Raw genomic sequence first — 18,568 nt, 5'->3', positions numbered from 1 at the left:
TGTGATGTTGTAAATTTTTTTTTTTGATTTATACTGTAATTTTTTTAATTTTTTATTTATACTGTAATTTTTTTTTTTTGGATTTATACTGTAATTTTTTTTAAATTTATATGTTGTAATTGATCTATATTGATTGATATTCGATTTACATTTTGTGTTCTATGTATATTAATCTCTACAATAAAATTACTAGATTCATATACTTTAATACCAAATACCCAAATAATTTTATGTGTAACAAAATACCAATAATGTAAAAAAAAAAATAAAAAATAAAAAATTTGGGGGGTTTTTGGCACCGGTTAACTGGTGCCAAAAGTAATTAAAAAAATTTCTGGATTTATTTTTGGCACCGGTTAACCGGTGCCAATAACTATTTTTGCCACCGGTTTGAACCGGTGGCTTTTCACCCAAGTATTTGGCACCCCCCACATTGGCACCGGTTCAAACCGGTGGCATTGAGGGGGTTTGAACCGCTGTCAATTACGTTTTTTCACCTAGTGTAAAGATGTTAATGTTATAAATTTGCATTTGCTAAGCTTGAAAACTCTAGCATTGCATTATTTTTCAAAAGTAAGTTTTCAATAAAAAATAATAAAAATGTTCTTCCTTCGTTCCAAATTAGATGATACATTTCTTTTTGTTGAAAGTATATCCCACCAAATATCATATGTAAGAGTCCCACATTGATAAAAAAAAAGATAGAGTTAAACACTTTATAAGGCTAAGGAGCTACTCCTCCTATTGCATATGGTTTTGGGATAGAACCCCCTTTGGACTTGTGAAGTAGACTCTCTCTCTTAGTTTGTGGGTGTGGTATAGACCTGTAATTAATATGGTATCAGAGCCAACGTGACACAAAGGTCACAGATTCGAATCTCATACATCCACCCCTTCTTTCAAAATGGAATATTAAGCGCAAGTTATGAGGTGGGCCCATGTTGCTTCCACACTTCAAGCCCAACGGGCTCTCGTGTAAGGGGGCATGATAGAGTATAAAACATATTATCGAGCCTCAATCATCAGCTTGAGCTTTTGGTTAAGTTGGTCCTTTAACATGCTATCAGAGTCTGGTTCACGGTTTGGGACCTCGTCTTTAATATATTGCCAGACCCATGGTTTAGGACCTTTAATGGCATTAAGTATTCTAAGCCAAATTGAATCGGATCATGTGATCCTTGAGTTAAAGGGACATTACATGTGAGGGAGAGTGTTGAAGTATATCCCACCAAATATCACATGTAAGAGCCCTACATTAATAAAAGAAGAGAGTATAAACACTTTATAAAGCTAAAAAGCTACTCCTCTTATTGCCATATGGTTTTGGGATGGAACCTCCTTTGAATAGAGAAAGTTAACTCTTTCTCTCTTGGTTTGCGGGTGCGGTTAAACCCGTAATTAACACTTTTATCACGTTTGCCAATGTAAAAGCCCAATCGAAAATATCTTTATTTTCTTATATTATTGTAAAAATACAAAAAAAAAAAAATATTTTAATTAAGTACACATCGACATCTATCTATCTATCTATTAACCTATACTAAAAACAAATTCTTCTATGACACTTGTCATTACCTTGTGAAAATTTATATTCCATATATAAATATTTATTATTAACAATCATATTCCATATGTATTATACTATACAAAGTAAAGATTTTTGAGTATTTTTTATATACTTTATATTTTGTAATATTATTGTCAAAAATATTTAACAATCGTGCATTGCACGATATTTTAACCTATTTACTTATAAAATAAAATCACAAATGTTAGTCAAAGCAAAGTTAATAAAAAGTGTAAAAAGTCAAGATATGTCATCTAATTTAAAACAGAAGAAATATTACATTAGCCAACACGACATCTCGATTACCTTTTCAAATGAATCAAACCAGTTGAAGAGAATGTTTCTTAATGTAGCGAATTAATTCTCCTATAAACGTGATTAGCCACTAATATATACATAACCTAGAATCGATCAATTGGGAGAAGTAAGTGATGAACCACCACTTTGTTAACAATTATTATTCGATGATTACATTATCTTATGTTAATTTTAAAAATCATCTTGCTAGCGGCCAGCCATATTATATAATGTGGAGTACTAAAATTTAGGCCTGCAAGTTTAGCTATAAAATAAAAGTAGCATAATTAAACCCTTTACAAGTTAGTGAGCTACTTACAATATAATATAAATCACACAAATTAAAGTTTTTGTATTAGAGAAGAATGGCTAAGCTCATCCGTAGCACCAACTTAGCTGCTACTTTCTTAATTGCGTTGCTCGCGTGCTTTGTCCTCGATGCTGCTATTGCGCAGGATTTTGGTAATGTTTAGTTGTTTACTTCTATACTAGGTTAAATTTCCGTTAATGCATGGTTGTTAAATATTTTTAACAATATATAATATGGTTTACCTAAAGATTTTGAAAAAAAAAAAAAAAAACGAAAAAGGCGGAAAAACTTTCACAAGGTAATGACAAGTGTCATAAAAGAATTTGCTTTTAAAAGATACTTCCTCGGTTCTTTTTTACTTGATCCGCTTTGACTTTTACACTATTCACCACCTCTCCTTTGACCGTGTTTTTTGTGAATAATATGTAAGGAAAAACATATTCATCTTAGATCATTTTGAATTCGTCTCAATAAGTACTATCATAATATATAACTTTTATATTTTTTAATTATGGAGAATTAAAATTATTGAACGTTAAAGTTTTGCATTGACAAACGTGATAAAAAAAACATGTCAAGTAAAAAAGAACAAAGGAAGTAGATAATAGAGAATTTTTATTAGTAACGTAGTAATTTAGGAATGCATATCAAGTTTAATCAAGTTAAGTTTGATGACAATTAGGGGTTGAAATTCCCTAACATTTCCTCTCATTCTCCCAAATTATTTTGCTTACTAAGAGCATTCCCATCCGTGAGGAGAATTTTGCTCATGAGCAAAATTGCAATATTTGCTTCCCCACCAATGAGCAAATCAAAATATGCTCATGAGCATAATTAAATTTGCTCATCCTATGAGCAAAAATGAAAGTGAATAGTGAAATCGTGGGGCCCAACAATAGTACTAACTGACTTTTTTTTTGCTTTTGACACCCTCAAAACGACGAGTTTTGGGGTTTGGTCTGAAGAACTGTCCCCCAAAACGACGCGCTTTGTTGGCAGCCAAGCAAAAAAAAAAATTAATGCAGCTGCTGACAGGGGCGCGTCAGTCCAGCGAATGGGAAGCTGACACGCGTCCCTGTCAGCTTGTTCCTCCAATCAAAAAATGTTACCGTTTAGCAACGGTAATTAAATTAAAACGGTAATTCGGCCGTTTTATAATTATTAAAAAAAAAAATCATCAACGGTTATATATTTTTTTTTCTCTACAAATAGAGATCCATTTTGACATATTTTGGTATAATGTCAAAAATCACAAAAACACTCAATATTACACTTAATCCCATTTCTAGTGAGATTTATGTTATATTTTCTAATATAAAGTTGAGAAAGGTTAATTTTTTTTTTTGGTTTATTATTTTTAATTACTGTTTTTAGTACTTTAATAATTTTTCAAAACGTTATTAATGATATTTTAAGTAGCAATATTTTTTTTTAGTTTAAAAAATCCAAAAAACTCTTTATTATTTTTACTCCCAAGTTTAGTTAGATTAAATTTTTATTTTCTAATATTACTCTTTATTTTTTAGTATAACTACTTTTTTTCTCAACAAAAAAAAAATATTTAATTACTTTTTGTAGCACTCAGAAATTATTTAAAATGTTATTAACGTTATTTTATTTTAATTTAGGTGTGCCTCTTAAGTATATATTGTTGTTTTTAATTTATTATACAATATAATGGATCCAAACAACCCTAATTACAATCAACTTGCTCAACATTTTTCTGATTTAGGTGATGATTTCATTAGTAGTCCAAATTTTCAATTATTCCTAGAAAGATTAGGCAACCCTTCTTCTCAAAATTCCGTTCATCAACCAATACCTCCACAAATTCCCAACAATGAAAACACATTTGGCAAAAATATGGTTCTATTAATGAGTAAAAAAAATAAATTTGTCGTAAGATTACAATTTAATAGAGTATTAATCGTACGTTTAAAATCTAGGTTCGTTATTGGTTTGTAGTATTAAATGTATTCGTACGCTAATTAAATTTTATGTTGTTTTAAATTTATAATTAATTAGCGATTAAATTTCAATATTATGAATGAATATTTAATAATTGTATTAAATTAAATAAAAGTATAATTGTAATTAGTACCCATAAATATTCATTTAACCAAAACATAATAAATAATAATAGGGTGATGTGTAAGAGAGAGAGATATTGGTGGGGTATGTGAAAAAGTAGGAGAGAGATTGATAAACATTTTTTTTTGCTCACTAGTGGGATAAATTTTGCTCACTAAAAATGCTCATGAGCAAATTTAGTTGGGAAGAGAGAGAAAGTGGATAGAGAGAGAATGAGGAGAATTTTTTTTGCTCACTAGTTGAACCATGAGGGACTAGCTTGATAGGACCCTTCAAACTTAGAAAATTTACTTTCCATAAAACATGTATGTGAATTTAGTTCAAGATCATTTCTTAGGAAACACAAGGAAAATACTTTCCATGAAATTAAAATTCCAACACGAATTTAATTTGTTGTAACCAAACAAGCATTGAAAATTTGATAAAGTACACATTTTATATCCCGATCCTTAATCCTAAGTCTTGAGTTTTTGTTCTTCAATTAGGTTCGATCCGGTCTTGGATTAGTGAATGACTCTCCTTGTACAAAACAACTTTACATAACTAGGATATGATACTTTGTTTCCTATTGCTTCCTCTCAGTGATTTTGTTTTTGTTTTTTAAATAAGGACTTCCTCTAATTTATTTATTTTTATCATTTTTATTATATAATATTTATTCTAGTGGTGTTTTAAAATTAGTTTGGACGGAAAAAACAGATCGAATTAAATTGAAGAGAACCTGTCCGATATTGGGGTTGAGAAATTTAAATTTTTGATGTTCGGTTTGGTTCAAAACCTGTTAAAAGTCAGTCTTGAACAGGACACTTTTTATTTTTTATAATTATGGATATAAACCTTTTTAGTTTTTACCATCAACATACTAGGAATATTTTTATTATATGAGCTATTTTATATTCGGCTTTCAAAATAACCGTCAAATAATCATGTTATATATTTTAATTAAGATAGTTAAAAATATGCATGAAAAAAAAAAATTCTAAAACCAGTCTACACCAATTCGTGTTTGAAAGCAAAACCAATCTGATGTCTAGTCTTAAATTTTTTATCTTCAACATGGTCCTATGTGAATTTCCCTTAGTTTTCAATATAATATTATAATTAATATATTTCAAGGTACTTATAAAATATTTATACAAATTACATAAATAAAAAGTTGAGATGAATTTTGTGTATTCAAAAATTTTTGTATACATCCGGTTTACACTAATATTAGTGTACATTGAGCAGTATAAGGGTAACTTTTAGTTAATTTTAGGGTAACTTTTTGTCTTTTTTTGGGTAACTTTAAACATCATACAATTTTTATATAAATCAACAACAATAAAATTTTTATAAAGGTAATTTAATTACATTCAATCACTAATAATTGATTTTTAGTCATTTAAAATTTGATTCTTTACTAATAAAGCGTAGATAATTTTTATTTGAATTGGGTTACTTTAACTCATATTGGGGTAACTTTTATTTATTTCAGGGGTAACTTTTATTCATTTCAGGGGTAACTTTTAATCACTTTAGGTTATCTTTATAATGGATGTACAATAATTATAGTACACCCGATTTTTTTAAAAGTTTGTGTATTTTTTATTATTAAGGAAAGAGATGAATCTAATAAGATTTCACGAAATTAATTTTAATTAGTTAATTGTTGTACGCAATGACCAGAGAGTTTTGTGATAGGTTGAGCCAGACATTGAAAGGCACATGCACAGATCATAAAGCATGTAGAAATGCATGCTTGGAAGAGGAAGGTCCAATTCAAGGAGGGGCTTGCGCCCAGACACCCTTAGCATATGATGAAGTTGTTTTATTCAAATGCTTGAATGAAGGTCGTTCGAAAAAAGAATGTGAGAAAATTGCTCGTCCCAATGACATGGATCTATGCGTCTGCTTTGTTCCATGTTCACCACACTTTTCGTAGTATCGTGTTTTTGTCCTTTTTTTTTTTTGTTTGCCTCGTATTCCTTTTTGGGTGTCCTAATGTTGTTCTATCTCATTATACTACTTCCGTTAAATGTTATATGCAACTTTGGGGTATTATTTGTGAGATATAAATATTCCAAAGTTGCACATAACATTTAACGGAGGTAATATATTTATATTGCTTGTTGTTACTTGTTTATTTTCAGCTTGTGTGTCTTTCTTTTGTAATTTCAATTATTTTGACTTTTGAGTGTATATATATTTTTTTTAATTGTTCTAATTCTTTAGCGACTCTGGTATTATATGTATTAATGGGTTGATTGATATTTTCTATACAATATATTTATTCCTTTATAGAGTTTTTCATTTTAGTTTGACAGCAAAAGTGCAAAACTATTGAAAAAAATGTACTTTTGAATCTAAATATGTCCAAGCACATTGCTAAACAAACCATTGTTAATTGATAACTCTTTATGCTAAATATATAGAAGAAAGATAAATGATATTGAACCTCCGCTTTACCCAGATGATGAAGATTGTAGAGCACTTTGCCGGGTACATATGCACCTGACCTTGAAAAGGTACACGAAGGTGCCCGACACCACCGTCGTGTACCCCTAAATAAGCAACCACCATAAAGAAAGTTGTCAATCTTGATGCTGAACGAGAGAGAGAATTCCTTTTGGCGATTCCCAGTAGTAATACGTTTGATTCCCAGTAGTAATACGTTTTATACGTAGAAACCATCGTTACATTGTAACAAATAATATATTTCATCTGAAACTGCCCCAAAAATCTACATTTAACATTGTTACAAAATGTTCTATACATTTCAATAAACAGATGAATGCCTTTACCTCAACACCAGATAATCAAACTAGTACTCATTCTTCTAACCTCCATCCTTGGGGTAAACTTATAAACAAGACCTCCAAATATGTCCTCGAACATTCATCCCACTTCCGTCTATCTGTATTCCGTAAGATATTAACATAAAAGAAAACAAAATGCCTAATTACCTTGAAAAAAAAAAAGAGAGAAGCAAGCACTAAGCTAAAAACTAAAAAAGAAGTTTCTGAACATTCAGTGTGACCCTGCCCATAACCTATACATAATACCGTGCTCACTTGCACTTCCATTAGACAGCCTCATTTTCTGCCAAAAATTCCGGCCCCTTGTTGTCTTTAAAGGACCTGATGCAGAGTGTCTTCGAAAAGAATCTGATGTCTGCCTATTTGTCCTTGCTGATGCATTGAAATTTTCAGACATTGACATACCCTTCTCAACATCTAATGTAGATTGATAGTTTGGGAGAGAGAATTGGGTTGGTAAATAATCAGGTGCCTCTGAAACCAGGCTTGCTTTATCATCATAATCCACCGATAAGTTTTCATGGCTTCCATGTCTAGAGTTGCCATCTCTGGAGTCATCACACTCATCACATACTAGCTTCAATGCCTGAACAACCTCACCCATAAAAGGACGGTGAGACACCTCAGATTGCACACACATTGAGGCAATAGCAGCAACTTTCGCCGCACTATCTAAAGATACATCAGACCCTAAAGAGGGGTCAAGAATCAATTCTATTCCTTCTTTAGTAGTGAGGAATGGCCTAGTCCAAGCAGCTAGGTTTTCTTGGCCAGGTGGTTGCGTCATATCTACTGGCTTTCTTCCAGTTAAAAGCTCGAGAAGAACAACTCCATAGCTGTAGACGTCACTCTTTACAAGAAGGTGTCCTGTCATAGCATACTCTGGAGCAACATACCTAAATAGAATTCAAAAGAATTAGGACCTAATTAGAGTAAAATGAAGCAAAATCTGCTTAGAACAAAAGGACTATACTGTCATAATGTTTCCATTTTAAGATTAGCAAAAAAAAATAAAATTACAGCTTTAATTATTATGAATGGGGTTGTTCATGAGCCAAGCCAAGAATTTTAAAGAATTAGAAAACAAAAAGAACATTCAATCCTAGTTAGAGTACAATGAAACAAGATATTCAAAATAGTCATCATACGGAAATATTGAGGATAAATTAACATTAATTACACCGATGTGCGTGTGATTATGCTATAAATTTCCAACTTAATTCCACTTTAAGAAGTATATTTAATGCTAATATATAGCCCTAAGGGTTACATATATCATTATCCTTTAAAAAAAGTTACAACTTTAATGTCACGAGTAGGTGAGTTAACATGCCGAACTAGAGATTGCTCAAATGCTCAGGATAGGCTAGCAACTCTTTTTTTCTAGTTCATCTTACCACATAATTTGGTGAGCGTGAAAGTTATAACCTCTTTGTAGGTAAGCTAAATTAGTTGAAAAATATTTCTGAGACTTGTATTATTCACATGCTTCTTAAGTATCTGAACTCATGATAGTTTAAGCTGAGCTACAATGACAGCTGAAACATGAATTTTATTGGAGAGGGAAGTGATACAGAAATAAATTAAAGAGGGAAGAGATGTAGTAAGATGGCACTTCACAAGATTTATCTGCAAAATTAAGAGTTAAATATGCATCTTCCTGTGGATATGATACACGAAGTTCATATTTTTCTTTCTTGAGTTTAAATGTACAAAATTCCTAAAAAACTCTTGATAAAAGAAATTGAACATAAAAATCATGTATTTCTAATTCATATTAGATGCATATTCAATTCAAAATAGATGCATATGAATCCTCATTTTAACTTACTCATTTTAAATCCATTCTCATTTGATCCTAGCTAAGATTAAATTAAGGACATTATGTTTTTCATATCCCATGTATTTATACATTTAAAATAAAATATTACTCCGTAATTTTTACTGGGATTAATAACTAAAAATTTCCAAATTATAGTAGAACATGGATTTATCAGTGGCCGCACCATTTTCCCCAGTCCCAGCCATGAAAGACAAGTCATCACAAACAACCAGGAATCCATAGAATATAACCAAGCAAGCACCAGAATTGTGTATACTTTCTCCAACAAAAGAGGAAACATTCACAGAAAACTCAATAGCTCAAATACAGTGAAGCATTAAAACTGTGAAAGCAAATTTCTCCAGATTATCATGCTAAAGACAAAGGAAATTTTCATACCCAAAAGTTCCCATAACACGTGTAGAGATGTGTTGATTGTCTCCATCCATAGCAGAACGAGCCAAGCCAAAGTCTGAGACTTTTGGTGTGAAATCATTCTCCAACAAGATGTTGCTGGACTTAAAATCTCTATGAATAACTCGAGGACTGGAATCCTCATGCAAATAGGCAAGACCACGTGCAGCACCAAGTGCTATCTTCATCCGAGAAGCCCAATCAAGAGGAGCGGTTTCTTTATCTGTCCCTAACAGCATAAGAGCCAGCAGTTAGTCATGCTGTTTTAGTTTAAAAGAGAGGAAGGAGAAACAACGACAATAATATAACTTTACTACCATGTAGATGAGACTCAACACTGCCATTCGGAATAAGTTCATAAATTAAGCAACGTAAATGCTCATCGGTACAAATGCCAATTAACTTGACCAAATTCCTGTGATGAAGACGGCTAAGCATTTCGACTTCAGCCAAGAATTCCCGACCTCCCTGCTGATCATCTCTCTTGAGAACCTTTACAGCAACACTAGTTTCATCTTCCAGAACACCACCATATACAAGACCAAAACCGCCTTCCCCGACTATTCTTGAAGGACTGAAGCCATCTGTGGCCTTTTCTATCTCACTTGCACTGAAAGTCTTAGCTGATCCAGTGTATGCCGCAAGGTTAGATCCAATTGACAATGAAGAGCTTGGACCACTTCCAATTGAATTTCCTGTAGGCCCTGAAATGAATAGTTCAGGTACCTATTAATCTTCAATTATATCTGATAATCAATAGTATCATCATAGTCCATATAATGATCAGAATATATTTCGTTAGTGTTTATCTAAATAAAAGTCACTCTGTGATGATGCCAAAACTCCTAAAGTCTTATTCCCCCATGTCTATAACAATGCTGCCTCTTTTCATTCCATAGGAAGTGTGTGGTAGGGGCAGGAAAAAGGAGGGGGGGTGGGGGGGTGGGTTGGGGGGTTGGAGGAGCTCCATTACCACACAGTTGAACAGACCTTTTAGCCACACACACCTACATTTGTAAAGAGGCTTAATGACTGAATCATTTACACCTAATTTTGAAATGCGAATAAATTTCCTAATACAAAGCATAGAAAGAACAATTGAATAGCCCTTTAGAAACTCTTTCCACTTCACAGAAATTGGACTCAAGTTAGTAAAAATTCCTGGAACCTAACTATGAATTCAATCATTGCCTTCATATCTCCTTTTTTTATTCCTTCTTTTGGCTGATTCGGAAATTGGCTACTTAAGTTGTCAGGAGTCATGGCAACACTACTCTGAGAACTCTCTTTTATATTTGTTATGCAATGCTTTTGAAAGATCAAGGAAACAACAAGATCAACACAATCGTACTCACTTAACTCACCTTTATTCAAACTCTTTCAACTGATTATCATGTTATGTTCCTTTCTTTATATCGTACGGTTCCTTATGACGAAGTGGGTCATTGCTTTTTCAGGGGTGTGAGTGGGATTTTTTTTTTATTTTTTTTATTTCAGTCTTTTTTAAGAAAGCAGCAAGTATATTGAAGTATTGGACCCAAAATAAGTGAGAAAAATATTATAGACGTATTATAAATATAAATAAATAAATATACAGTTGGGGGGGGGGGGGGTTAATCATTTTAAGTAATCTAGGAGGACTTAAGTGGGTGAAAGGATAACAAGGGTATCACCTGATGATCTTCCAAGTGAAGGTAGACCACGTGCAATTTGTGCTGGTTCAGGATCGCGGTTCGTATGTCTGAATAGCAGAACCCAAGCAACAGAACAGCAGATCAATACACAAACAATTGCTGAAAAAATTATAGCAGCAATAACAATGCCACTAAGTCTTTTTCTATGCTTCTGCTTAGACACATCAACTCCCAGAGGATGCACACTATTCTGATTAGGGTCTCGAACAGAGTAAGGCATGCCATTAATGACCGCAATGTCAGCAGGAGCCATAGGTGGAGATGCAGGGAGACCTAAATTATCAAAGATCAAATCAACAATAAATTTTAAATAATGATCAATTTTTACGTTTTAGTGAAAGAAGTAAGAACAAACACTACTTTTCACCTGTCAAATATTTCACTTTGTCACCAGAAGAAATAAAAAAGAAAAGAAGGAGAATCAAACAACCAGAGGCAGCTATAGGGTAATACCTGGATAGCGTACATACAGCACATCATAATCACCAAATATGGACTTGTCTATGACGACCTGCTTGTGCCAGAACCTCTGAAATGTCAACAAGGCTGTAACATTGTCAAATTTTTCATCAAGGGGTACCAAGTCGACTAGGGCAATAGTTTTATCTGATTCCTGGCTTGCTGCATTGGCTCCCATTACGCGAACTTGACTTTGTTTCATAAATACCCCGGCTGCAATTTCCCTGGACAACTCTGATACCAAAGGGAAAAATGTATACAAAGGCACACTAAGGCGCAACCCAACTTGCATCGGCCAGACACAACCACAGGGTGATCCAGGAGGCGTATTTGTAAAAGGCTCGGGGCACGTAAGGTATGCGCAATCTACAATTTAGTCAACCTGTGTTAGATTAATGCAGATAAGGAAAGAGATAAAGACAAGCATAACATAAAGAGGAGTGAGGGCTTATGGACCTGCATTGGGTGGTGGAGGCGGTAATGACCGAATTGGTGGTGCAAGTGGTCTCTTTGTTTTCCTTGTTGAAGACCCAGGAGGAGAAATTTTAGGAGAGAGAAGGGGAACTTGCAAGAAGAAAAAATGTTTAAAATAAATAAGCCATTTCTATACAGATACAGAATTAGAATGCATATCAACAAGTGTTTTACTTACTTCCAGAATTACCAGGCGAAGCCATCTGGAGGGGTGAAGGCGCAGGAGTAATTTCAGGAATTCCTGGAGGAGATGGTAAAGGGGCCATAGCTGTTGGAGATCCTGAAATAAACAAACAGAAAACAGATGATATCATTGTCAAGCCATTGGCAATAATTTGGCATTCATTTAGGAGCATTTAGAAACTAAGGCTTTCAGCTTGAACTTAAACCCCCCCAAAAAAAGAATTTACAACTCCATCTCAAAAGAAGAAAGATAGGATTAATTACTATGAATACATGAATTAACTAATTCAAACAACATTATGAATATGATTTCAAGCTGGTGGGAGGAGGAACAATGATTGAAGTGGGAAAATAAAGTTTATTTATTCCTTACGTAAAGGTGATTATGTATCAATAGAGGTTGATGGAGAAGGCACCGAAAAATGAGATCCTTCACATGGTGCTAGTAAGGAGATAGTGAAGCCTGAACAGTAGTGAAACTAGATGTCCTTGCGGATTTATGGATCAACAGAGCTTCTAACAGAAAAATTCCTGGAAATTACTCTAAAAATGTGATGTTCACTGAATTAGTTTTCAGTAAAATATTAGAGCGTGTCCAACTTGCCCTTTCCACTCAACTTGTTTACTTTCTCAATTGATTTTTCTTGTTTTGATTTTCACAAATGGCTTTGAATAAGAGTTCATATTAGCCAGCCCCAAATTCTTTTGGAATTAAAGCTATATTGTTTTGAGAGTGTGCTATCACCTAGATTATAGATGTGATACATGATTTTAAGATGCATTTACATACATATTGTCTTATTGATTACATGCATAAATCTAGGGAATCTGATCCATCTAAGATCTGTGTATAAGTGAATATTCCATCAAATCCAAGAGAAGTCAAGAAAAAAATTGAGATAAGCATGTGAACCAGGAAACAATCATTTTACAGCAAGGTTATGTTCTATAATCTACGCCACCCCAGGGTATTGCATCTCCAACGTTTTTACTCTTGTTTCTAGTTCATGTCTTACTATCTAGCCCCTTAGCACAATACATCATTTACTCTTCATATCTAGTCACTTTCCTGCCCGCATTTAATACAAATTTACCACCTAAAGTTTTAGCCTCCTACACCTACAGGTATAAGAGTGCTAGAGACCCTCTAATGTCAACAGAAACAATTAATCAAACCAAACAGTACCTGTAACTGGAGAATGATGAGATCCGTTATTTGCAGGAGGCACTCTGAATGAGAATGGGGCGGGAGCATTTGCACTGTGTCTCTCTAATTTGGGTTTTGACGGAGCTTTATCAAGGGATGATCCCACAAAACAAGGAACGGAAATTTTTAGTCTAGCAGACAAGTTTCTTTAACACAAATAAGACAGATATCTTCATTATATTCTTACCATGATGTGGTGAAAACTTGTCCTCTGGTGATTGATCTGGTGCTTTACCTGGAGGTGCCGTTGGTGAAGATCTACCACTAACAGGGCTATTGCTTGGAGGTGGAGCAGATGATGGGGATGTATTTGGTTCTGTTAAACGAGTTCAAGCCAAAAAGAAAGTTTGACACTGGGTTCAATGAGCCATATACAGGTAATGCATAGCAAATTATATGCTACCAAGATTGATGGCGCATTTACGTAAAATAATACTGGTAATATTATCTCCCTGGAAGACTGACAGAAGGACACAGGTACCTGTAAATTTTGGTCTCGAGATGGGAGCATGATTTGGTGCTTCTGACTGATGAGAAGTCGGGGGAAGGGATCTTGGAGTAACTTCGGGGCCAGGTGGCGCACCTTCTGGCAATGTTCTTGGAGTTAGTGATCGCTCTGAGATGTAGGTAGAATTCAGATTAATTGAATATAAAGAAGAAGTACAATGCAAGGATACACTTTCATATACGTTGACATACCTGGAGAAGATAGTGATGGTGGAGGAGCCATATCCGGTATTTCTTTTCTTTGAGAAGAATGAGGGGGTGCGGCAGGAACAGTTTGTTGCCTTACTGGAGAAGGTGGAACAGAGGAATGTAATGGCTCTGAAGATGGAGGAGCAGATAAAGGTTGCGACGGGTTTGCAGGTGAAGCTGGAGACAGAGGAGTCAAGAAAGGGGATGGAGGAGAAGCATTTGGTGGAACTTCTCCCGGTACAATGGACGAACGTGGAGGGGAGACGTGAGGTAACTCTAACGGTGGTGGTGCAGGCAAAACATAGGGAGGTGGTGAGGGATGAGGTGGTGCCAATTGAGGTAGTGGAGCTGATGCATGTGATGGCATAGCAGACGAATGGGGCGGAACAGCTGGGGGTGGTAAAGGTAAATCTGGTGGAGGCATCACAGAAGACGGTGGTACCGAAGCATTTGAGGGGAATGCAGATGTTGGAGGAGAGGCAGGTGGAGGGATCAATTGAGGAAGAGGAGAAGATGCAATAGGAGGGATCAGTTGAGGGGGAGGAGAAGATAGAATTGGTGGCACATGTTGAGGCGGAGGAGATAAAACATTTGATGGAAGAGGAGAAGGTGAAGCTAAAGTTGGTGGAGGGTCCAACGTAGGAGGCGCCACTGAAGGAGGAAAAGAAGCATTTGAAGGCACGGTAGAAGTTGGGGGAGGAGCATGTGGTAAGACCAACTGTGGTGGGGGAGACATCGTATATGGTGATACCAATTGTGAAGGGGGAGATGATTGATGAGGTGGCACTGGTTGAGGCAAAGGAGATGATGTATTCGGCATGCTCAACTGAGGCGGAAGAGATGATGCATTTGGCATGCGTAACTGAGGTGGAGGAGACTGCGTATCTAAAGGATGTGGTGGCATCGTAGGGGGTAGCAAAGGTAAAATTGGCAATGCCTTTGGGGGAGGTGTCAAATTCAATCCTTGTGGTGGCTCTATAGGCAATGGGGGCTCAGGAAACGGTGGGTTTGCGGCCAGTGGAATAGCCGGAATATGAGAAGGTTTAGCAGCTCGTGGTGGTTGAGCTAATGCATGTGTCGGGGCCAAAATAGCGGGTGAAGTTGAGTTAGCTGGGGCCTCAGCAGCAGGAATGTGAGGTAATACCTCTGGTGGTTGAGCATAAGGCAGTTGAGGTATGACCACTGGAGGCTTTGCTGGTGAAGCATGTGGTGGTTCAGCAATAGGCAATGGGGGCTTAGCAACAAATGGAAGATCAGAACTCTGAGGAGGTTTTGCAACTAATGGCTGAGAAGAAGCATGTGATGGGGCCATAACAGTCGGGGTAGTTAAATTTACTGTGGTATCAGCAGGAATAGGAGGGGACTGCATGGTCAAAGTATGTTGCGAGAATTTTGGTGGTGGTGAAGGAACTGCTTGAGGTAACGCCTTTGGTGGTTCAGCACTTGGCAATTGAGGTAAGGTCCCAGGTGACTTTGCATGTGGTGTTTCTGCAACAGGCGACAGGGGCTTAAAATCTGTTGGCTTACTTTGAGGAGGCCTAGCATCTAGTGGCTGAGATGAAGCATGTGAAGGGGCCAATACAGTCAGTGGAGTTGATATAACTGGAGCGTCAGCTCTAGACATAGGAGGTGACTGCATGGTTGAATTATGTTGTGAAATTTCCAGTGGTGGTGAAGGAGATGCTAGAGCCTCTGGTGGTTGAGAAGTTGGTTGTTGAGATATGGCCACCGGTGGCTTTGCTGCTAGTGGAATAGCTGAGGCATGTGGTGGCCCAGCAGCTGGCAATGGGGGCATAAGATCTGGGGGCTTTGCAACCTGTGGAACCAAAACAGATGGTGATGTTGAAACAATTGGGGCCTCAGATGCCGGTATTGGAGGAATAGGAGGGGATTGCATGGTTATATTATGTTGTGAAACTTCCATATGTGGTGAAGGAGATGCTAATGGGAAAGGCTCTGGTGGTGGTACAGTACTTGGCACTTGAGGTATGGCTATTGGCGGCTTTGCAGTCAGTGGAACAGCTAAAGTATGTGGTGGCTGAACAGACGGTGTCATAATTGAATCATATGATGGCTCATCACTAGCAGGTTGTGTTGTATATTGTGGTGGTTTAGCAACTTGTAAAGATGGTGCCAAATCATTTGACTGCTCGGACGCAGGTGGTGACGTCGATTCTTGTGGAGCCTTTGCAGATGGAAAAACTGAATAGCTTAGTGATTCCTCAGATGATGTTGGAGTGGAATCACGGGGAGTTTGTGTTGGAGTAAGTTTTGAAAAGCCATGCTGTGGTGGCAGTGTATTTGATTGTCTAGGTGACAGGAAGGGTGGTGGCCCTTGGATTAATTGGTAAACTTGAGGCGATTTGATTGATGGAGATGAAATGGGAGGCTGAACAATCAATCCTAATTCATAGATAAATACAAACTCATTAGCTTGAAAATTTTGTTCTATAAAGCAGTAGCACATATGCTATTAGAATCAACAACTTACCATTTTGCAGTGGCTCTTGTTTAAGTATGGAATTAGGCACTTGTGCTTCTATGGAAGGAATTGGAGATGAAGACTTTAGTGACAGAGGTTCACCAAAACCTGCAGATTATTACGATCATAGAAGTCAAGATGGTATTCAGGTTTGCTAAATCATTCGGTTTCAAAATCACAATTATCCACCAGTATGTATCTCACTGTTAGGCTGGTCATAATCAGGTTTGCATGTACAAAATCCTCTCCCTAACCAAATCAAAATAGTTGACAGACTACTTTCCACCAAAGTTCCAAGGATTGGAAAGATTACATGAAAGTGCAACCTAAAACCATGAGAAAGATTGCGGTCACTAATTGCACCCTAAGGTTTACTAAGTTGTCATTAATTTTATCAGGATGCAATAACTGGCATGGAAGCTCATTTATCAACCACATTACATTGGCCACTGCTAAACAACATTGAGGCAGAAACCAGACTGCAGTCAAGTCATATTGCAGGCTAAAAAGGCCACGACATCCTCCAGTAAAGGGAGAAGCAGACAAAGTACGGCTCATCCAATAACCAGATGCGCTCAAACCGCCATATGAACCATACAATAAATGGCAACCAGGGTAATGTACAAGTAGAATCCAGCAAATGCTCAAACAACAAATTTCATGCATTAGAAGTTGGAATTAGTCCATACTTCAAAGCTTAATCATACTTTACAGGAAATTCGTATTCTAACAGAGAAGACTGATATATGAACATCAATCACTGTTACATGTGTCACCAACACATGAATTTTGACAGCAAAAATTAGAATCAAACCCATGATCTTATTCTCAACCACCTAATTCTCCACCAATTTTACAATCTTCAGCATTTTGTACATTCAACATCTCCCAAACAATACAGGAAAATTCAAAGGAAAAACTCACCCAAATCAATATTCAGAAAATGTGATAACCCAGATGAGATTATAGATAAAACTAACCAAATTAATCAAAAATTGAACAACAAAATCTCAAAAAGATTATAAAATAGCACATTGGAAATTAAATTTATTACCTGAAGATCCTGGAACAAGAATAGCAACAGCAATGATGAATAGATTCATCAATTGCCAAGTAACTTGAAGCATCAACCCCATCCCATGAAGTAGTATAAAATTCAAATCTCTGAATTTTAAGCTTTTTAATCATGGAAAATTCAACAAACCCATAAACCAAGAACAAAAAAAAAAAAAAAAAAAATCCACCAAATTTGTGAATTTTAAGCAAAATCACTTCTCACCCAGAAAATAGCAGTAATTTTTAAGCAATAAGAATATAATTTAATCTACAGAAACCCAAAAACCAAGCAATCTTTTCAGAATAAAAATTTAATTTAAAAAAATCCCTCTTTTTTTTCCCACTTATTTCCTGCAAACTCTGAACACTAAAGCTGGCTAAAGCACAGAACTGCGGTTGCCATGAACCGTTTCTACTGTCAAGAGTTAAGAGAAATGCCAATAACTGACTAATTATTAATTAAATAATAAAAGAAGGTGTAGTTACACTTGTATTATACACTGTACTAGTTAATTAATTATGTTCATCTTCCCTAATTAGAGAGAGATTGATTCTAAGAGAGAGAAATGAGGGATACTGCCAAATATTAAAGTATACAAGTTGGTAATAATGGATTTTTATCAAGTGATTGTTTGACAACTAGTTTTCAATAAATATCCTTACTTATTTGTATAATTGTATGTTAAGATTAGAGGAAGATGATATTTTTTTGATTAATAATAATCTTTGAGTTGGAGAATAATAATCACAAATTATAATATGTTGACCGACACAGTTGTTAATATAAAAGGTAATACAGTAAATCTATAAAATAGGGGCATTAGAGTGAAACAAGTACTTCGTAAATTTGTATTTCAAGCTAAGCTTGGTCTAGTGGTAAGATTGTCAACTTCCAACCTTGAGGGTGGGGGTTCAATCCCCACTAGAGACACTATAAGGGTGGAGATCCCTTACCCTTCTCCCTCACTCTCAAATTGACTGACGTGCAAATACCTGACCAAAAAAACCGTAAGGGTTG

General features: G+C 35.6%; 1 protein-coding gene across 3 annotated transcripts; it reads right to left on the bottom strand.

Moving 5' to 3' along the window:
* Positions 1-6,857: 6,857 nt before the first annotated feature.
* LOC145635848 (uncharacterized) lies at positions 6,858-18,158 on the bottom strand. Of its 3 annotated transcripts, none has more exons than XM_081687216.1 (13): positions 17,549-18,158; positions 16,504-16,602; positions 14,016-16,415; positions 13,798-13,932; positions 13,504-13,632; positions 13,296-13,400; positions 12,105-12,206; positions 11,909-12,016; positions 11,447-11,818; positions 10,973-11,266; positions 9,617-10,003; positions 9,285-9,528; positions 6,858-7,959 (listed from the first exon to the last, which is right to left on the bottom strand). In XM_081687216.1, the coding sequence occupies exons 1-13, from the start codon at positions 17,628-17,630 to the stop codon at positions 7,275-7,277; spliced, it is 5,142 nt and encodes a 1,713-aa protein (XP_081543342.1). In that variant the 5' UTR covers positions 17,631-18,158; the 3' UTR covers positions 6,858-7,274. The 3 variants fall into 3 exon arrangements, with proteins under 3 accessions (XP_081543342.1, XP_081543343.1, XP_081543344.1); XM_081687217.1 differs by having other exon boundaries at positions 9,285-9,522; XM_081687218.1 differs by having other exon boundaries at positions 9,617-9,994.
* Between the last annotated feature and the right edge of the window lie 410 nt (positions 18,159-18,568).

Source organism: Chenopodium album, chromosome 6 (assembly GCF_948465745.1).
Source record: "Chenopodium album chromosome 6, dcCheAlbu1.1, whole genome shotgun sequence".
NCBI lineage: Eukaryota > Viridiplantae > Streptophyta > Magnoliopsida > Caryophyllales > Amaranthaceae > Chenopodium > Chenopodium album.
The sequence above is the reverse complement of the archived record's forward strand: the minus strand, read 5'-3'. Positions and strand labels throughout refer to the sequence as shown.